General features: G+C 46.6%; 1 protein-coding gene across 1 annotated transcript; it reads right to left on the minus strand.

Moving 5' to 3' along the window:
- Window positions 1–2380: 2380 nt before the first annotated feature.
- Window positions 2381–17096, minus strand: LOC144123929 (uncharacterized). Its single transcript, XM_077656640.1, has 3 exons — window positions 16922–17096; window positions 14370–14727; window positions 2381–2598 (listed from the first exon to the last, which is right to left on the minus strand). The coding sequence occupies exons 1-3, from the start codon at window positions 16931–16933 to the stop codon at window positions 2381–2383; spliced, it is 588 nt and encodes a 195-aa protein (XP_077512766.1). The 5' UTR covers window positions 16934–17096.
- Window positions 17097–19214: the final 2118 nt, after the last annotated feature.

The raw sequence follows: 19214 nt of genomic DNA on the forward strand, positions 1-19214 counted from the left end.
CTAAAAGCGATACGTAAGAGCTAGAAACATCGACCCGGTGAACCGATTTCCGAGCAATCAAGCCGCGGTCATTTACTCCATGTGATTTCATTCTTTGGAGGCTGTGAGACAACCTGTGTATGTAAGTACAACCGTCAGCTCTTAGTCGCTTTATCAAGGTAACGACTTTTGATCTGTTTTGTGAAACGTTCTGCGAAAGAAACTGCCAGATTCTTTGCCTATTCTGCCGCTTCAAGAAGTTAAGCCACTCTTGTAAAGGTATTCTAAAGCGCGAGAGAACGCCTTTTTCACAGCAATGTGGAAACGCAACCTCTGAATCGCCCTCACAACAGAATTGAAACGAGCCCAGGAAAATTGCGTGAGCTGCTGCGCGCATCTTGTTTTGTACCTCCTCTTTCGTACCTCTTGTTTTGTACCTCCGGTTTTGTACCTCTGTCTATTTGAAAATTGCATACAAAGAACTAAGAACATCAACATTCGTTCGGAGAGTACTTCGAAGTTCTAAAAACGCGATGTACGCTTTATACAAAAGCTTTAATAAAGAGACTGTCCGAAGCATGATCTGAAAACTATGTAATGAATAGGAGTCAAACGCCGATCATTAGGTCCATTCATTGAGTCTGGATTCATTGATGATGATCTTGACCACCTCGTCTTTTTATTCCTTACGTAACTTTTTTTTCATGGTTGTCGTATACACATGCCATTTTGGTTTATCTTCTGGATGCAGCCCGTGACATAATTGTAGCGTCTCCATGGCATAGCGTATATTCTTTGTGATTAGGTTATCGTGTCACCTATAAACTTCCTGTCCGATTAGCAGGCACATCGTGGTGATAATTGGCAGCAGTGCAGCTTAAAACAAACTTATTCATTGCTGCCGATCAAAAAGTGACGAAGTTCGCTGTCAGTACACGCCATTAGCAGGGGTTCTCATCTCTCGAAAGAGCGTAGGTCTGAACAGATAAGTGCTGCTACTTCAGGGGCCGCATAGGTACATGGGGGAGTAACAAAGATTATTCCTAATGACCGATTTTGCGGCGTGGTCATAATGGCAACGCGTGGCTCTGCGGCTCGAGAGCATGCCGAAAGCGGAAGTACCAGAGTGTTCCTACTCTTCAGCTTAAGGGCCAAATTTTCAAACTTTCAATGCCTGAGTGGTCTTCCTTCAGTGAATTTTTAAACGTGCCTTACTGTTTCGTTACCGCGGGAGAACAGGCAGTTCCAGCGTAGCGTCCCTAAGCTTTTTTTTAACCCACAAATTTCAAATTTTTTATTGCAGCTCTTCATACTACAGCCAACCAAATTTTCCTTTTAATCATGTAAAGAAAACAATACACAATATTACTTACGAAAGAAAAAAAATAGTGCGCATTTTTAGTCAGTTGCACAAAAATTCACAAAATTATTAAACTACGTCAAGTCAAGAAAATTCCAAAAATTAAAAATCTAGAATATACGTTCTTAGTTTTAAGATGTCAGGAATGCGTATTCAGAGTTGCAGAACTTTTCGTGCTAAACTTTCGTGTTAGTGAAAAATATCAGTTAATTGTGCGCAGCGCTTCGCGATACTCCCTGAGCACCGTGGCAAGGTAGACCCCGGGCCTGTTTGCAGAAAACAAATGTCTGCAACACATCTGGTGTCACGAAATCGTTCGGAACCTGCCCAGTGCCTTCAGTGAAGCTCCTAAAAGCAGCAAATCTTGTTGGCGACGTTGAGAAGTTATGGGCACCTGTCGATAGTCCGGGCTTGGCGGAGCAATCATCACTGTATGAACGGAAAGAAGACGAATGGGCGTCATATTTTCTCGCAGAGCTCTCGCTTGTACCCACAATGTGAAGTGTCGATGCTTCGGAGTCGCGAGAACACCGTCGTCGTTGAGGTGAGCAGAGTCAGCGCGGGACAAAGACGCCAGCTTGGACTCCATGCGCGGTGGGCACCGAAGCGATCGCGTTGAGGTAGAGCATCTGCCTAGCATTGCGGAGGTGCTGGGTTTGATCACCAGAGCCTAGTGCCGCCGGGTGCCCACTGTTTGTTTAATGAGTAGAAGACATCCCCCTGTCTGGTGCTCGGCTTTTCGTGAGGTTAAGTGCTTATGAAAACGGTCTTCCGCCAAACCATTGCGTTTACGGGCCAGTGATTCGTTCCACTGTCAAACAACCGTAAATGCGTGTCGTGCGGTAAAAGTCCCCTTGTGGCCCTTTTTTAGAAGAGGCTCCGGGACGGCGACCACTCATTTCGTTACAAGAGCGGGCTCACATTCACCGTTTACCAACCGCATCTTCCCTACATTAGCGGCCTGGCCTTTCCTCCTGGGACACTGACAAGGCACCAATACAACCACTTGGAGCGCGCAAGAACACGTATGAAGCAACCTTCTCACCTTGTTGTTCGAAACACGGTCTGCGCTCCGAAGAGCGCAGCAGGATCAACGGAGCCTCCCCCAGGACTGCACCTCCTGATGGAACCGGCCGCCTTGTCGGGGGCGCCTGTACCCATTCTGGGGGCATCCGGTGGTGCGTTTCGGACCTGCCACCTCTCGCAGCCGAGGCGCGGGATCAAATCACTGGGCCCCAGCTTGCCGCGATCGCTCTGTGCTGGCAGGTTTCGAGCGAAGTTTAAAAATACTTCCTCATACGTATGGCTCAAAAAAGAACCGATTTAGAACTTAAGCAACACTGTGTGCCGTTACTCAACCAAAGGTGGCCCGGATCATTCTCAATGGGACATTTCGCGCCATCGTTCGAATTTAAAGATTTGCATAAGCGCGGTAAGAATACATCAGAGATGATGATCACGAAACTGTTCAGGAGCCCTTAGTGAGGATTCTCTTGGAGCGCTGTTTTTTAGGTCGGTGCAACGCTACGGTCGTGCCTCCTTACCTCACTTCTTGTCCAGAACGCATGCTTCACGGCACAACAAGTAACTCCGCTCTTTCGCATTAAGGTGGCTCCGTTGACTACTGCGGCCCCTAACTGAGAGTGGCATTCGCTCACACTAGACTTTGTATCCGCAGCCTGCACTTTCAACGACATTGCCAGGCTTTTTTTTCGCGCACCCGAGTTAGAGCATGACGATGTGTACACATAACCATCTCCCACGCTGACGTGCGAGCATGCATTGTTACACCTGCACCACTTGAACTTGGCTGCACAGTAAACAGTTCGAGGTCTCCAAGACAAGTATTCCTTCCAAGTTATCTACAGCATCGAAACCATACTCCTAAAATGCAAGACAAGCGCAGGTAGGCGCCCGTACCTTAGATTAAATTACCAGTTATATTTGTGCGCTTAATGTTTTTCCGATTAGACTGATAAGTATCTATTATTAGATACATGTCCTGGACACCAGACGTGCATGAACGCCTCTTCGTCGCTTTGAGCGCCTCCTTACTCAAGGTGTGGCTAAGAGTGGTTCTAAACTAGACAGCTGCCTTGAGTGCTTCATTGAGTATATGTAAACGTGGAGGCTCCTCATATAAGGTAGGCGAATGATAGAATCTAAAGAAAGTTCTCAAATAATGGTCTAAGGAAAGTTAAGCAGGAACCCTGCTAATAATTATTTTCTCTTTATTACTTTCTGGTGAAAGGCATCCGTAGAATAAAACAATAATAAAAATGAAACTATCGCTCCCCACGACGGCAGCGCTAAAAAGAAAAGGACATATGCAGAGCCAAGTGTGGCTGGCCAACGCCTGAAACAGCGCATTGATATTTCGGCGCTAGAGAAGCGGCGCCAATGACAAAGCTTGCTTTCTGTCCCCCCCTGCTGCAAACGTGAGAACGACCTGGTGTTCAGAAACCGCAGCGCCGTGAGGTGCGATTCTGCCCTTCTGGTCGTCGGTCGCTTGCGCTGTTCCTTTTTTTTTACTGCCCACTCTACTTAATGAACGCTTTCGCTACATTTGAGTGGAATTGAAGCATTTAAAAACGACTTACAGGATGGAAACAAAATGGACGCACCGCTGACTTCATTCGATCTAAACCTGAAATGTGCTGTGTTCGTGTAGTCATCCCGATCCGTCTTCCGCTTCTTAAGGCACCGTTTCGGTGTCGCCATTGTTTGTGCCGCAGGTGTTCGCCGCAAGTAAGTAGCTAATACAGGCCTGTATGTTTTTGAGTTTTGCGGCTGAATAACGCGAACATGCATCGCTTAATAAAACCGCGTATGTTTTAACGCTCTCAAGGCAGAAGTATTCGGGGGACTGGTTCCTTTTTACTGTTCGAATGATTAGGACATAGGAGACTCAGCGTCACGTTTTGCTTGTAAGAAGGCCTTCAAAGAAACTCGTCGTTCAGTGCCTTCTGATGCCCCGTTTAAAATGCATGCACCTGCGTGAGTCTTTTCTGAAAGTCGAAATCCGTGCGGTGCGGAGGGTCTTTTATAATGCCAGTATTTCTAACTGGGCGTCAAGCGACGTAAGCTGCCTCTGCGTGCGTAACACTCAAGCATGTTTCATGGACTCGTAAAGAAAAGGCGCGCTGAATCTCACCTGTCTGTTCATGTCTTGGCAGACACGTGACGGGAATTCGAAACCCATTTCATTCGTAGGTGCGTTCAGTGGTCGAATCTCCAGGCCAAGAACTTTACACATGCTTTAGAGGCCAGGATTCTCCTCGATGCTGGAAGCTTCGGTGGCAAAAGAATGTTACCGCGACAAAGGTGAGCCTTTTAGGTGCAGTTGTGCTGTTGAGGTATTCACCAGCTAGGGATAAATGCTATTGGCATGCGCAGTGAAACAGCGTGAACGTGGGACAACACAAGGGAAGCGGCAAGACTACCAGCGCTGGCTATAGGTTATCAAGGTCTCGAATGGTCTTTGAATAAGCAGCATGCAGTTCGACTAAAGCGCGTTGTGGTTATCGTCGACGACTTTCAAAAACGGCCGAATCAGACATATTGCAGAATTCTGCCGGGGCCGTTCTGCGCGCGAAGGAGGGTTCAGCGTCGAGACGCGGTCCAATCATGTGGCAGCGTTTGTAATGCTCGTGCATATGGTTTTTAAGATTGGGCGCCTCGACAAGGATAAGCCGGATTTAGCAAGCCCTGCCTTCATGCCACAGTCATCCATAAAGTCAGCAATAAAATTACAATAAGGAAAGGCGTCAGGCGGGGAGACACGATCTCGCCAATGCTTTTCACCGCTTGCTTACAGCAGGTGTTCCGAGGTCTTGACTGGGAACTGTTGGGGATAAGAGTTAATCGAGGATACCTAAATATTCTACAATTCGCTGATGTCATTACCTTCCTAAATCACTCTGGAGGTGAACTGCAATTCATGATCAATGTTTTAGACAGGCAGAGCAGAACAGAGGGTTTAAAAATGAACATCCAAAAAACAAAAGTAAAGCTCTTCAGTCTCGCAAGGTAACAGCAGTTCACAATTCGCGACGAGGCGCAGGAAATGGTAAAGAATACTACTTAGGGCAGGTTGGGACAGCTGGTCCAGATCATGAAAGGGAAATAACTATAAAGATAAGAATTGGGTGGAGCGCATACGGCAGATTCTCTCATATCATGAACGGTAGTTTACCAATATCCCTCAAGAGAAAAGTGTACAACAGCTGTATCTTACTAGTACTCACCTATTGGGCAGTAACGTGGAGACTAACGAAACTAGTACTCACCTATTGGGCAGTAATGTGTAGACTAACGAAAAGGGTTCAGCTTAACTTAAAAATAACGCAGGCAGCTATGGAAAGAAAAATGATAGATGTAACCTTAAGAGACCGGAGGGGGCCTGAGTAGGTTAGGGACCAAACGCGAATTAATGGCATCCTATTCGAAATGAAGAGAAAGAAATGGGCTTTGAGTTGAGCTGTGTGGTTGTAAGCTACCGGTGGGATTAGCCTTGCAGTTGCTGCCGGCAATTGCTCCACCGTAGCGACACTTAAATAGAATTCACAGAAACACTGTCCGCAAAAACCCAAATAGACACTCCTGAGGTCACCATGTGGAGGCCAAATCCGTGTCCTACAGGTAAAGTAGAAGAAGGCGAGAAGCATCCCTTCTACTCGACTGGCTCCCGCGCGGGAAAACAATGTCCTGAAGAGAACTGTGAGGAACTCCTGCCTTCTTGAGAGATCCGAATAACACAGCCCGTTCCGCGTTGTGCAATGTACAGCACAAGATGTAATGTTCTATGTCACCACACACACCACACGTTGAACACAATGGTGACAACGCTAGGCCAGTCTTATACATCAACGCCGGCGTACGAGCAGAATCCGTGCGAACGCGGTGCAGCAAAGTGGCTTGGTACCTTTTGAGACCCTTGGCCACACATGGCTGATGAGGAGAGCTCCACAAAGAACTGAAGTGGCACAACACCACATCTCTGAACATTTGCTTGACTTCATGAGGGACTCTATGTACTGGAATCCCGGAGAGAGCTGTATGGGCGAGGGTGTCTGCTATCTCGTTGCCTAAGACACCTATGTGCGAGGGCACCCATTAAAAACGTATAGAGAAGCCTTTGCTATGGAGATTCTGCACCAAACGTAGGGATCTAAGACTCAAGGCATCAGTGGGGAACCCGTACTCTAAACTTTGAAGGGCAGATTTTGAATCCGTAATTATGACAGTAGGTTGAGGCGTACAACACCGTAGCTTCTTTAGAGCTGCCTCAATGGCAACGCTTTCGGCCATTGTGGAGGACACGACTTTAGTAAAACGAACAGACCAATCATATTTCAAAGACGGAATATGAAAAGCAGCTGCACTAGATCATCTGACCTTGTCCACAGAGCCGTCTGTAAAAATTTGAAGATGACTGGCATATTCGGTCTCAAGATGTTCCAGTACGAGCGAACGCATTGCCGCTGAAGGAGAATTCCGCTTGGCGCGAACGTGGGGAATTGTCAAGGAACAATCGAGGCTCGGAAAGAACCAAGGTGGCTTCAACGTCTTAGGTCGAACTCGAAGGTCGAGACCCAGAGAACGAAGAGTATTTAAAGCCAAGTACGCCCGGGACTCAGATCTCTTTCGAAGGCGCTGTAGAAGCGCTCTCCCGGCAACAGTCTCTCTGAGGCGGCCAATTTGCAGCAAAAGTCTTTGTGAAGCGGCTAGCCGAAGAGGTTTCGATTGAGACTCATACAGTACTGCATTGTTTGGAGCAGCCTGCGGAACGCCGAGAGCCCTCCTTAGTCCCATTCTGTGCAAAACCTCAAGGCGTTCCAGCTGCGATACCGAGGGGGAAATTAAAGGGAGCTGGTACATTATGCGGCTTGTCACCAGGGCATCGTGAAGCCTGATCATTGAAGCAGGATGGTTTCCCCATTGCTCACTAGCAACTCTACGAAGCACATTGAGACGCGAAGATAGTGAAGCCACAATCGAGTCCACAGCTCGTCGCCACTGTAGACGTGAGTCAATAGTGACGCCCAAAAAACGTATGTGGTTAACCTGACGAAGGCAAGACTGATCAAGGTCTATGCTCAGCCGCGCATACCGTCGTCCCCTACCTGGAAACAGGACGAAGCCAGATTTTTCTACCGAGAGAGTCAACCCAACACCTTGAAGGTAACTTTTAACTGAAAGCACAGCCTGTCGCGCTGATAGAGCTAAGCGTTTGTGTTGATATCCGGTTAACCAAAGACAAATGTCGTCTGCATATATCGACATATGGACATGCCTACAATGTTTTTGCACTTTTGCTGGAAGACCAGCCATGACAACATTAAAGAGCATTGGGGACAGGACACTACCTTGAGGTACCCCTCGCGATACCGCCCTTTCGGAGCTCATTGTACTGCCTAACCGCACTCTAAATTTACGATCACTGAGAAATGAGCGAATGAATCGCAGAAGATAGCCCTGTACGCCTATGACCTGCAGACTATTCAGTATTGAGCTCTGGAGGACGCTATTATAAGCCTTTGATACGTCTAGTAAAATAGCTAGTGTTGAAAGTCCAAAAGCACTCTGATGTTCAATGTGGCTTATCAAGTCCAGGACGCTATCTTGCGCGCTTAAACCTGTGCGGAATCCAGTCATGCATGTTGGTAGTGCCCTTCTATCCTCAAGCCGCCAAGACAAACGCTTACTTGCCATCTTCTCCATGAGCTTAGCCACACACGACATCAGCGATACAGGACGATACGAGGCCGCGTCTGTCATCTATTTGCTGGCTTTCAGCAGTGGGACTACACAAGCCACCTTCCATGAAGGGGGAACGTCACCAGACTTCCACACTCGATTGAGATAGGTTAGGAGCATCTTCCGGTGTTCCAGAGGCAGGTTCAGTAACATTTGATTGGTAATGCCGTCAAGACCTGGTGCACAGCGACGCCGCAGGCTGCGGAGCGCTGTCTGTAGTTCTCGAAGTGTGAACGGGGCGTCCATAACAGACGGAGACGTAGCAGGTAGAGAGCAGGGATGAATGCCTGGTCTGGAATTTACAAATGCATCCGCAAATTCCTCTGCCAAGCACACGAGATGTTTCTGCGTGCGCAATGCAAGCGGCTCGAAAGGTTTACTCGGACGAGAGCCACTAGCAAGACTGCCAACGACACGCCAAATATTCGATTATCGGTGAGAAAACAGTCAAACTAGCGCAAAAGGATGCCCACTGGGACCTACAGAGCTTGTTCGCATGACGTCTAATGGCAGAGTTGAGCCTGTTGAAAGTTGTCTTCAAGGCTCTGTCGTCCTTCTTCCGCAACAGTTGTCGCTCCGCCCTTCTGCGCGCTGCGCAGAGGTTCCTGAGTTTTAAATCCGGAGTCGGAAAATGATCAGGTAGCTTGAGCGCCGTGGTAGCAGCCATCTTAGCATAAATCATTTTGTCTGTCACATCACCGGAAACACAGGCTAAGTGCTCCCTGTATTTGTTCCAATTAACAACATGGCAAATTTTAGGGCCACGTAGATGGAAGTAGGCAGTAAACACAAATATCGGGTAGTGATCACTTCCCATTCGGTCAGCTCTAGTTGACCACTGCACACGGACGTCAGGTGAATGTAAGGTTAGGTCTATAGATGTGGGTGAGGTTGGAGGCCGAAAGAAAGTGGGACTTCCGTCATTGGCCACGCACAGGTCCAAACTGTCGATGACTTCTACAAGTTGGCGTCCGCGAGGATCTGTGTTCCTGTCACCCCAGGCAGGGTGGTGGGCGTTGAAGTCGCCGCAGATGATTCTGGGTGCTGGGCAGCGGTCACAAAGTTGCTGGAGAAACAAAGCCATATCGACCTTCTTCAGCGGGGACACGTATACTGATGCAATGGACAGAGTTCGGAAGGCGAGCCGAATCCTCACAGCCACTACCTCAATACTGTCGGTGCAAAGATCGGTGACGTTCAAAGCCACATGAGGAACCTCCCTTCGTATGTAAAGGGCGGCACTTCCTGCGGGAAAAGACGATGCTGCAATTCTTGTGGGCGACGTATCCCGGCAAAGACCTCCCGCTTGGCAAGCCAGCCTCCGAGAGGGCCAGTACTGGAACACAGTTCTCTTTCAAGAACAATTTTAGTTCTGCTAATCGACTTATAATCCCAGCGCAGTTCCATTGCATGATAAACGGCACTTTTCTATGGTTTTTAGTTGCAACAGGTTGAAGAAAACTAGCCATCTAGGAGTTGAAGTTCTCTGCGAAGGCGGTGATCAAGGTCTCAATGGAAAGCACCAGCTGTATAAAGTTCTTCAAAGTGCCAGGCTGCATCGCTTGGCTAAATGAACGCAGGACATCAAACAAAACGCGTAGAAGGTCGGAGAGATTCCGGCTTTTGAGCTCCTTATTTTGCTGCACGCACTGGCGCACCACTTCGACAAAAGACGGGGACTGGGACCCACTCTTCGCCACGGTAGCTGGTGTCTGCATCTGTTTTAAGGCAAGGGGATGTCCTCCATGTTGTCGAGTCTTGCTGTGATCTGGTCGCGGAGGAACATGGACACTTTTTGCAGAAGCAGATCGAACAGCCAACTCACCCTCGGAGGCCGTTGCCGACTTGCTCGGATCAGGTTGTGCAACGACGTCGCTTGCTACCACGTCCCGAGCTTGCGAGTCGAGCGCAGGGAACTCTTCACTTCCATGTATCGGCTTCTCAGTAGGTTGTGGTTTGGGGCCACTAAAGAAGGACTTGCGATGGTGTAAGGCGCTTAAACGGAATGTGCAGCCACTGAAACTCGCTGGATGGTCACCTCCACAATTAGCGCAAGCCAAATCTGCCTTGCACTCTTTGTAATCATGGCCACCACCACACCGCTTGCAACGTTGATCTTTGTTGCAAACTCTCGCTACATGTCCAAAGCGTTGGCACCTGAAGCACCGGGGAGGAGTTTCAACGAACTCGTGGACTGCATGTTTGGTGAAACCAAGGTCAATTATTCCAGGGCGCTCGGTGTTAAGAGCAAACGTTAGCACAATAGAGTTTGTAGGCTTCGCTGCCCATTGTTGTTCTCCAGGCTCCACCCGGCGCATTAACCGTCGCACGTGCAGAACTCCTTGCGGTTTCAAGTAGTCAAGAAGGGCACTTTCCGAATACCACACTGGTACTCCCCTTATAACACATGTGTTAGTCATGTAGGAGTGTGGCAACCGGGCTTGAACTCGTATGCCACCGATCTGAGAGCACCGCAGAAGAGTGTCTACTTGCTCTTCTTATGAGATATCTAGTTGAAGAGCTCCTTGCGTTGTGAAGCGACTGCGAATCGGAGCAGATCCCAGTAGCACTTTAATATCATCGAACAGCCTGATAGGGTTCCACTCTCTGAAGTCAACTCCTTTCTCTTTTGGCTGAACTATCACTGGGATGCCGACTGTCCGGTGCTTCCGATGACTCACCACTTTGAAGCCATCGTTGTCCATTTCCGCCATGTCAGCCACTTCCTCGTCAGAGGCGACGATAGTTGAGTCGTCCCCACTGAGCGATGATGACGCACTGCACTGCTAGACGTACCTGATGACTGGCAGATCCCCGCCATGTGATGCCATGGCCGCCTCCGCCCCACTGGGCTCCTTCGGATGGCGCTGTCCCTTTAAGGATACCGGCGCCGGAGCTGCCGTACCCTTCCCGTAGGGACAGTACCGCCTTAAAGACGCGGCCGTCTTCCAAGGATGGAAATAACCTAGTTAATAACTAGAAAACAAGGCAAAATTACTGAGCTGAGGTGACAACAGATCGAGCAGCGTCGTCTTCCTTTTCTTCTCTCCCGTTTTCGAAGAATCTCAGAAATGGGCTAGGGCAGGGCATAACCACTGGTTCTTAAGGGTTACGGAGTGGATTCCAAGAGAAGTCAAGCGCAACACGTGGTGGCCGAAATTTTGTTAGGCGGATGAGATTAAGAGGTTAGCGGGGATACAGTGGCCGGAACTGGGAAACGACAGGGTTAAGTGGAGAGACATAGGAGAGGAATTTGCCCTGCAGTGGGCGTGGTCATGCTTATGATGATGATGATTCGTATTCGAATTGGGAATGCACCTAGACTATTTGCATTTGGTACGGTTTCTAAAAGTGTTTATCGCCCACCTCTGCAAATACCACCGCAATATTAGGGCGATATCCTGTAAGTGTCTGATCATTTAGCCGACAAGTTGCGCGCTTTGACTTCAGGAATTTACTCGAGGAGATGCTTGTAGCGCGACAAAAAATAGACAAGGGACAGAAGGTGAACGGGACAAGCACTACGCTCAACAAGCATACGCTCAAGTAAAATGAACAAACTCGCCCAGAAAAAGAAGCTTTATTGAACTTCAAGAATTTGCCTCCCGCGCACCAGCTTCATCTAACAATTCGTGCTATTTAATTTATTATTATAATTCAGCTGAAGTATTATTGACTGTGTGCAATACGTGCCGTCGTGCTTTTGCAACATGTACACAGGGCTTTAAATGCGAATTAAGAACAATGAAGTCATCGCATTTCCGCTCAGAAAATTAGTGAAAGCTATAGAGCTCATACTTCAGGGCAGAATGTAGTTGCTTCTAGACGAGCCATTAGATCACAGTAAACCTATTTGCTCTTTTTCTTCGGAAGTTAGCTTTTCTTTGTATGTCATGCATAAAATGTTGGCGAAAAGCCTTCCCTCGCCGAATCTTGACGCTGGTTTCGTGACGGGAACTTTTCCGAGGAGTTTATCGAGGCTGGGAGTACTGACTGAGAAAAAGTGGTCCTCCTTATGCCTTCCGGAAAAGCGGCCCGGCGAAACGTTGCGAGTGCGCTTTAAATGCATTCTTGGTCAGCGGAAAGCAGAATTCGTGTGCTACTTATTTACGGCTGTGTTAGAGCGAAATCGCAAATCTGGTCATTCCATCCCAGCAAAATGGTCTACGCTTCTCTGTCTGTCCAAGACCAACGAAGATCGCACGAATTCCACCGGTTGCCCACCTACATCTTACACCGTGTTTCGGCTCTGTATATGTATGTTGTAGGATTCAATTTTTTCCAAAACACCTTGAAACATATTCACTTTCATTGCATGCACACCTCGAGAGCCGCCCGTGACTCCCAATTTAGAGCGAAACTAGACGAAACACAGTTGAAAAAGACTTGTACCACAGCAACCCCCGTAGAAAATTTTCTTCACTTCTGGCGAAGTGCCAATCTGAGAATATATTCTACACGCGTTGTTTAAAAGTACTAATGCCAATTCGATGCCCTGTTATAGGCGACCACTACATGGCCACGTGCCGTCTGCACAGCTGAGCAAGTGATTAAACGACGTTCTTGTACGCGCACTGATATTAGTTAAATATATCCAAGTGCAGAGGTTAAAGAGTGAAAATAATGTTCATTTTGCAATAAGATTTACTGTGACTTGTCAATGGCGTTAAAACAATGTTACGCGCATCATGCTATGCCACTCTTCTAGCTACTTAGTGCGGATCATACTTGTATCCTCTGCCATGCGATATCGTGTCACACTGCACTAGATGTCATAAGATGGCACTCCCTTGAGCGACGCGCGGCGTCAAGTATTATGCGGCGGTCGAATTTTTCACTGAAGAGGGAGCGACAGCGACAATTTTTCGTTTTTTTTGTGGCTGCATAACTTGGGCGTAGGGAGAGAACGCGCAGTCACGCGCGACTGTCGGACGGTGAGCGGGTATCGCAAACAACGGTACGTAATCATTGTGAGACTTGATGTACAGTACTCACGGATTGAAATAGGACATTCGGAGCGCGTGGCCGTCGCTTCATGGAGCGCCGCCCGTAGACGCTCATGGAACCAAGGTGGTGCATTGTGGTATGGCGTGAGAGGGAGAACATCTACAAAGCAGAATTGTTCCTTCCAGTAGCCAATCAGCCGGCCTGTGGTTTACCACATGCCTGCGTGGCACTGCAAGGCTAGCGCTCCGAATGTCCTATTTCAATCCGTGAGTACTGTACGCTTGTCGCACTGTTCATACCCCATTAGGCTGCAATGGCACAGCTTCCCTGCGTTATGTGACTTCCGACTGACATATTTACACAAAAAGCTAACGCCACAGGAACGCATACTTCAAGAATTCTTCGCTCTGCAAGAAAAATATGACACCTAAACAGAAATGCATGTTTGAAGTTAGTGGAGGCCTCCGGATAATTTCGCCCACCTGGGGTTCTTTCACGTGCACTGACATCGCACAGTGCACGAGCCTAGAGCATTTCGCCTCTATGGAAATGCGACCGCAGCGGCCGGGATTGAACCCACGTATTTCGGGTCACGAGCCGAGCGCCATAACCACTGACCTGCCGCTGCGACCTCTCGTTTTTATGATGTTGCCCCAACTTTCCCGTGCCAACTTGCACAATACGCCTAAAGAAACAGCTTTTAAGGTGCATTTTTCCTGCTGATAGAACACTAAATGCTCAAGTAAATACTACTGTTAAGTGCGAGAGAACTCTCGTTCTTTTCAACAGCAAATCACTTGAAAAGCAGGGTTCGAACATAAAAATGTTTTGACGCTGAAATTCTTCTTTGTGTGTTACTTACTCAAGGCTTAAGCAACTCTAGTAAGCAATTTCGACCAATCTTCCGGCGCTGTTAAAATTAAAATCTCCACAGGAAGGAATAATATTGGCCAGCTGCAAAAATATCTGGAGGTATGCACAGCGCCACAAATGCTTTAACTGCATGTTCATTGCTCTTGAATGCCAAGTCGTGCTGACGTTTAGAGCACCGAAGGACTCGCCAGTTATTAACAGAAAAGACAGACAAAGAAGTTAGTGTATTAATTCTTCCTTAGCAAGATCATAATATTGAAAAAAATGAGGTTTTACATGGAAACAACTAGGAGCAGGAACTGGGCGAAAAAATACCTGTACTTTCTAAGGCCACTCTTGCATTAATGCAAAAGCAGCCTTTGTTTATCACACTCGTCGTTATTATTCTGAGACAGCAGAAAAGTGAAAGTCTGAGAAGCACATGAGAAAGCGACAACAACATTTATTTCACCACTAATGGCAATGTCTTGGCACAACTGACCGTGATAACCATGTCCATGTCCGTAGCTGATAACTTTGTACCCATGTCCGTAACCACCATAGCTACCGTGTCCATATCCGCCATAACCACCGTAGCCGCCATGGCCGTATCCTTCATAACCGCCATAGCCTCCATGACCGTATCCTCCATAGCCTCCGTAACCTCCGTAGCCACCGTAACCCCCGTAGCCGCCATATCCCCCATAGCCGCCGTAACCACCATGGCCGTATCCTCCGTAACCGCCGTATCCACCGTATCCACCGTAGCCACCATAGCCGTAACCAGCCGTGGCAGCACCAACCATAAGACAAAGGGCAAGCAGTGGCAACTGGAAAATAGAAGCAAATATCATGCATTATGCTTTAGCTCCACTAGTACACTAATGGGGAGCTTGCTGGTGAAGCACAAGTCTCTTTTTGACATGGTTTGAGTTCTGCGCATTGTATTGCATAATGCGGAGCAGAAGAGTTTTTTGAATAACTGATGAAAGTCCAGTACACTCACACCCTTTGTTAATATGGACACCTTCGTTCTTGAGCAAAACTGTCCTTAAGGCGAGTCGTATGTAATACCGAGTGGTAAAAAAATTTGAAATAAAAACACTGTGATCAAGTTCTGTTACTGCACACAGAGGCGTTGTACTGTGCTACTGCGCAGTACAAATCAGACGAAAACTTGGTAGTTCTTTGTAATTATCAATTTTTAAATAATGAGGTGCAGTTAGAAGGCCCTGTTTGTGCATGAAATGCGTGATGATGTCTCATGGTATGATTGCTTATCTTCTACTACAACTATTGATACCATCATGAACCGCTAGTATGTTTATATCTGCATAACTGAGTAGCTGACAGCTGCAAAACGCGGCTGGCAACGCAGCAGAGGCTACAGAGTTATCTTCTCATCAATTCTTGCAATACGTCAACAGGGCGTATTGGAACTCTGAAGCAAAAACGCACAAGAAAGGGCCATCACATAGGCGAAATGTGCACTTCCGCTTTGCTCTTGGTTGGTTCGCTGCTTTCAGAATAAAGGCACAGAAATATCTCATTAGGGCAGTCGCGATTTTGTTCTCATTCCTGACATTATTCTCGCGACAGAAATGCATGGACACCTATGGGCTCTGTGTATTTTCGCCCTGTACATTGTCCGTATAGCGAGTTTCCATATTAACGAGGCGCAAGTGCATTGAGAAAATTTGGTCTCCAAAATAATTTCCCATAATTCTAGTCGTTTATATTAACAGCGCTCGTATTTGTGGGGCACGACTATGTTCAACTACGGACACATGCACTTATCTGGCGATTTAGTATTAAAATTATTTTCAGTTTCAGCAATTGCTCACAAATTAAAGCTTCTTTTAACTGAACACTGCTTAACTAAACACGATAAGCAAGTGCAAGCTAATCAGGGGCCTTGCTAAAGAAGCTGCATGCAGACAAAAAGACATTTGTCCTTGCCTATAAGGTTGTTGGATATTTCGATCAGATGACGCCGGCGACTAGTAGTATTCAACTTTTGCCTTCACAACACAACGCGGTTCCAGTGAAGCGTCCATTGGTATGTGCGTTTGCACCAGTTATTAGGTAGGAGAGGTAATGAATGGGAAGAACGTGGTAAGGATTGTCTTTCGTTGGAAGGTTTCCGTTATGTTGTCTATCGCTTATAAACCGCAGATGGTGCAATAGTCTTAAAAAGAACGCTGAAGTAAGGTAGGAAATGATAAAAATGATAACTTTTTTTGTTTTCGCGGTGTAGTACATTGAAGTTTGTTTCATTACTGCAAAATTTGAAATAGGTTCACCGGGAAGAGCATCCTGATTGGACCGTTATTTAGAAAATGTTCATTTGGAAAATTTTATTATTGCTTTCCATCTTCAAGACGGCTTTTAACAAATAACATCAGTGATCCACATTGTCAAAATCTTTTTCGGGGAAATATATGTTCGCTACTAAAGCTAATTTCTGAATTATGAATGTCTTTGTTCTGTTCCTAGATCAAGCACAAAATAGGGCAGTGCAAGGCGCGAATTAGTCGTTTTCTAATCAGTGCAGTGAAGAATTGCTTTAAGGGGCGCGTTACGCGCGGCAACAATGTATTGCGTCAGAGACTGAACATATTGTTTGGGAACACTAGTTCCGAACAAAATTTACAATGAGTGCAATTGCTCTGTGGTAGCATCAAACAGGAATGGTATACTTCTTAAGCATCAAGGTGGCGTGTCTTTATTATAATAACTACAGGTTCTGTTGTAACAAGCTGATATAATGCTGCTGCTTTAGCGCAGCAAAAAGATTTCAAAGACTGCACGCGTCCTTCTATTACTTGCTCGTTTTTGTGTTGTGGGAAGAATTTCCATATGCCAGTTTTTGAGCTTTCTGTTCATAGAATCCGCCGTAAGGCCTGAAGCTGAGAGAGTTTTGCGTATGCGCTATCTAAGCCATGCCTCCTGCTTGTGTAGGTGAAGCTCTCTAATGAGCTTGTGAAGAAAAAAGGCGCCAAAATGTTCAGAAATTGATCTCACCAGGGCCTTCATGTTTCTGACCACTCGGCGGCTTCGCAGTTCCTGATATCCGAGAGCGATGTTCGTGCTGTTTCTTAGCGCTCAAGTAGACTGGGCTCGTATATATACCAGCGCCCGGTCGGCTGCCTCTCTCCGCCCAGGATATCTGTGGACATACGTCTTTAGTAGAAGCCTACAGAGAGGTTGGAAATCTGAAAGAAAGAAAAAGCGAAATCCGGAAGCATTTTGCCGAAGAGCTCGTAGTCCTATATGTCTCGGCATTTCTTTCAACTTCTGTGCTATGTTTTTTCGATAGTCTCAGGGCAAGTGACATTCCGGATAAGAGACGGATAAAAATGGCAATGCACCGTGCCCTAGGCTGGTGAAGAAGAGAATTCACAACATTCCCTGAACCGCCCATACATAATTTTGGTAATGCCGAGATTTTACAGTACGGAGTATTTATTGTAAAGAAATCAATATGTTCTTCATATTTTCTTTGTAATGGCTTCCGCTACGTTTCCGTATATTTTCTGTGTAATTTCGATATGAGAACATGCTTCTCTGTGCGTAACTCGTATTGTCCATTTCGATTCCGTGTATTCCATATGGTCTCCATATTGTTCTTAATAAAGCTGCAAATCAACCTAGTTGGCTTGCAAAGGCTAACGTCAGTAGTGTGCTACTCGTGGAGATGAACAACACCGGACCCATGAAGAACAACGCAGAGAAAGGACGTAAAACTATCAACTGGTTTTATTGCGCAGGAAATTCATTTTATATAAACTATTAAAGCGATAAAGAAAATCAAAAAAACTCATAAAAATGGTGCTCTAAGGGTGCTTAGCTTCTTTTCGTCTGTGGTTGATGGGCATGCACGGAGGGTCTAGATTTTACACTCCCTTCGCCAACGCGACTGATATGCTCAACATTCTTGCTCAACAATTTTTAAAATTGAAAAATTATAAGATACACTTACGGAAATATTGACGGTGATGGTCCATTGTTCTGATAATAGCAAAATCTTTCAAAATGTTTCAATCGATCTAATGTTTTTGGCAAGACGAAAATCGTTAATAAAAATGCAAACCTCCCGTCCGGTGATCTGCGCAGTATTGATTGTTATAGCTAAAACTTACATTTGCAAAAAACACTTGCGTTCATAAGGGTTTTCCGCTCAAAAATACTGGTGTCCAGAATTGTTGGGTATGCGGATCACTTATGCACGTGCCTTCATTTTCTGACCATGCAATAGGCTGCAAACAACTCTCTTTTCATCTTATCCTGCAGCCGAAGAATGACAGTGGTGTTATCGAACAGCAGCTTGCAACTGTCGCACCAAGAGCAAAGTGTGGCAAGGTTGGCTGGCGCTGTTAACAAACCGGATAACCTGCGATGCTCCCGGTGCTTCTCAATCAGGCATGCATCGTCCCTCTGGCCGACGTATGCCCGGCCACATGACAGCGGTATTTTATGCGTTACTCCGGAAGTGCAAAGCACGAACTTTTTTCCCGTGCTTTATATCACATGTGCTCTCACGACTTGTTGCTTTCGAGCTGTTTATCGTTGCACACAAACCATTGAAATTATTTGGGGCAGAAAACACTCCTGCCAGATAATGTCGTTCGGCAACTTTCTTTAGCATTGGGAGATTACGTGCATGTGAGGCAACACCACTGGCCGCCTATCTTGTCTCATTCTTTCTTATTCCTTTGTTTTTCATTTACGGCTGTCTTAAAGACACCACCATTCACTGATACAAGCATTTGTGCGGTATAAACTGTTGCTTTCAGCAGATCAGCTTGGAGGTTGATGCCATCGCTGACTTTGTGATGACGGGACTCTCACTGAATTAGCGAAACACATCGCAATGCCGCGCTTCTCAAGCTTCGAGTGCGCTGCATTGATTTCAAAAAGTTCGTTTTCACCTATAGATTTGGAACACCAACATACGTAAGGCCCTTCTGACATGCAAATGTCCAGGTATTGCAGACTGCCTTCCTTTAGAGCTTCGTGCGTGATATTGAGTCCAGTATGCAATTTTCAAAATTCGTCCATCATGCTGTGTACAAATTCTTCTGTTAGGCTTCCTTCACTAGCGCAAATTAGGAAATCGTCTACATATTTGAAACATTTCGACATGCCAAACGGCTTCACGGTGTCAGTGAGCAGTCCGTCTCCTGTAGCTAAGTACAGGTCGCAGAGCACTGGCGCTATGGAACTGCCCATACATATTCCATCTCTCTAGGCAAGTCCTTCACTTGTAAATTTAGTGAAGAGGGAAAAAAATGTATGTCGCAATGAGAGCCACAAA

The sequence above is a fragment of the Amblyomma americanum genome, chromosome 3, assembly GCF_052857255.1.
Source record: "Amblyomma americanum isolate KBUSLIRL-KWMA chromosome 3, ASM5285725v1, whole genome shotgun sequence".
NCBI classification, from domain to species: domain Eukaryota; kingdom Metazoa; phylum Arthropoda; class Arachnida; order Ixodida; family Ixodidae; genus Amblyomma; species Amblyomma americanum.

Excerpts from the sequence above, each read along its gene's own strand:
- LOC144123929 (XM_077656640.1), bottom strand. Across the intron at positions 2,599-14,369 it reads CCAAGACATTGCCATTAGTG|CACAGAGCGATCGCGGCAAG; the intron begins GTGAAATAAATG and ends GAAACCTGCCAG.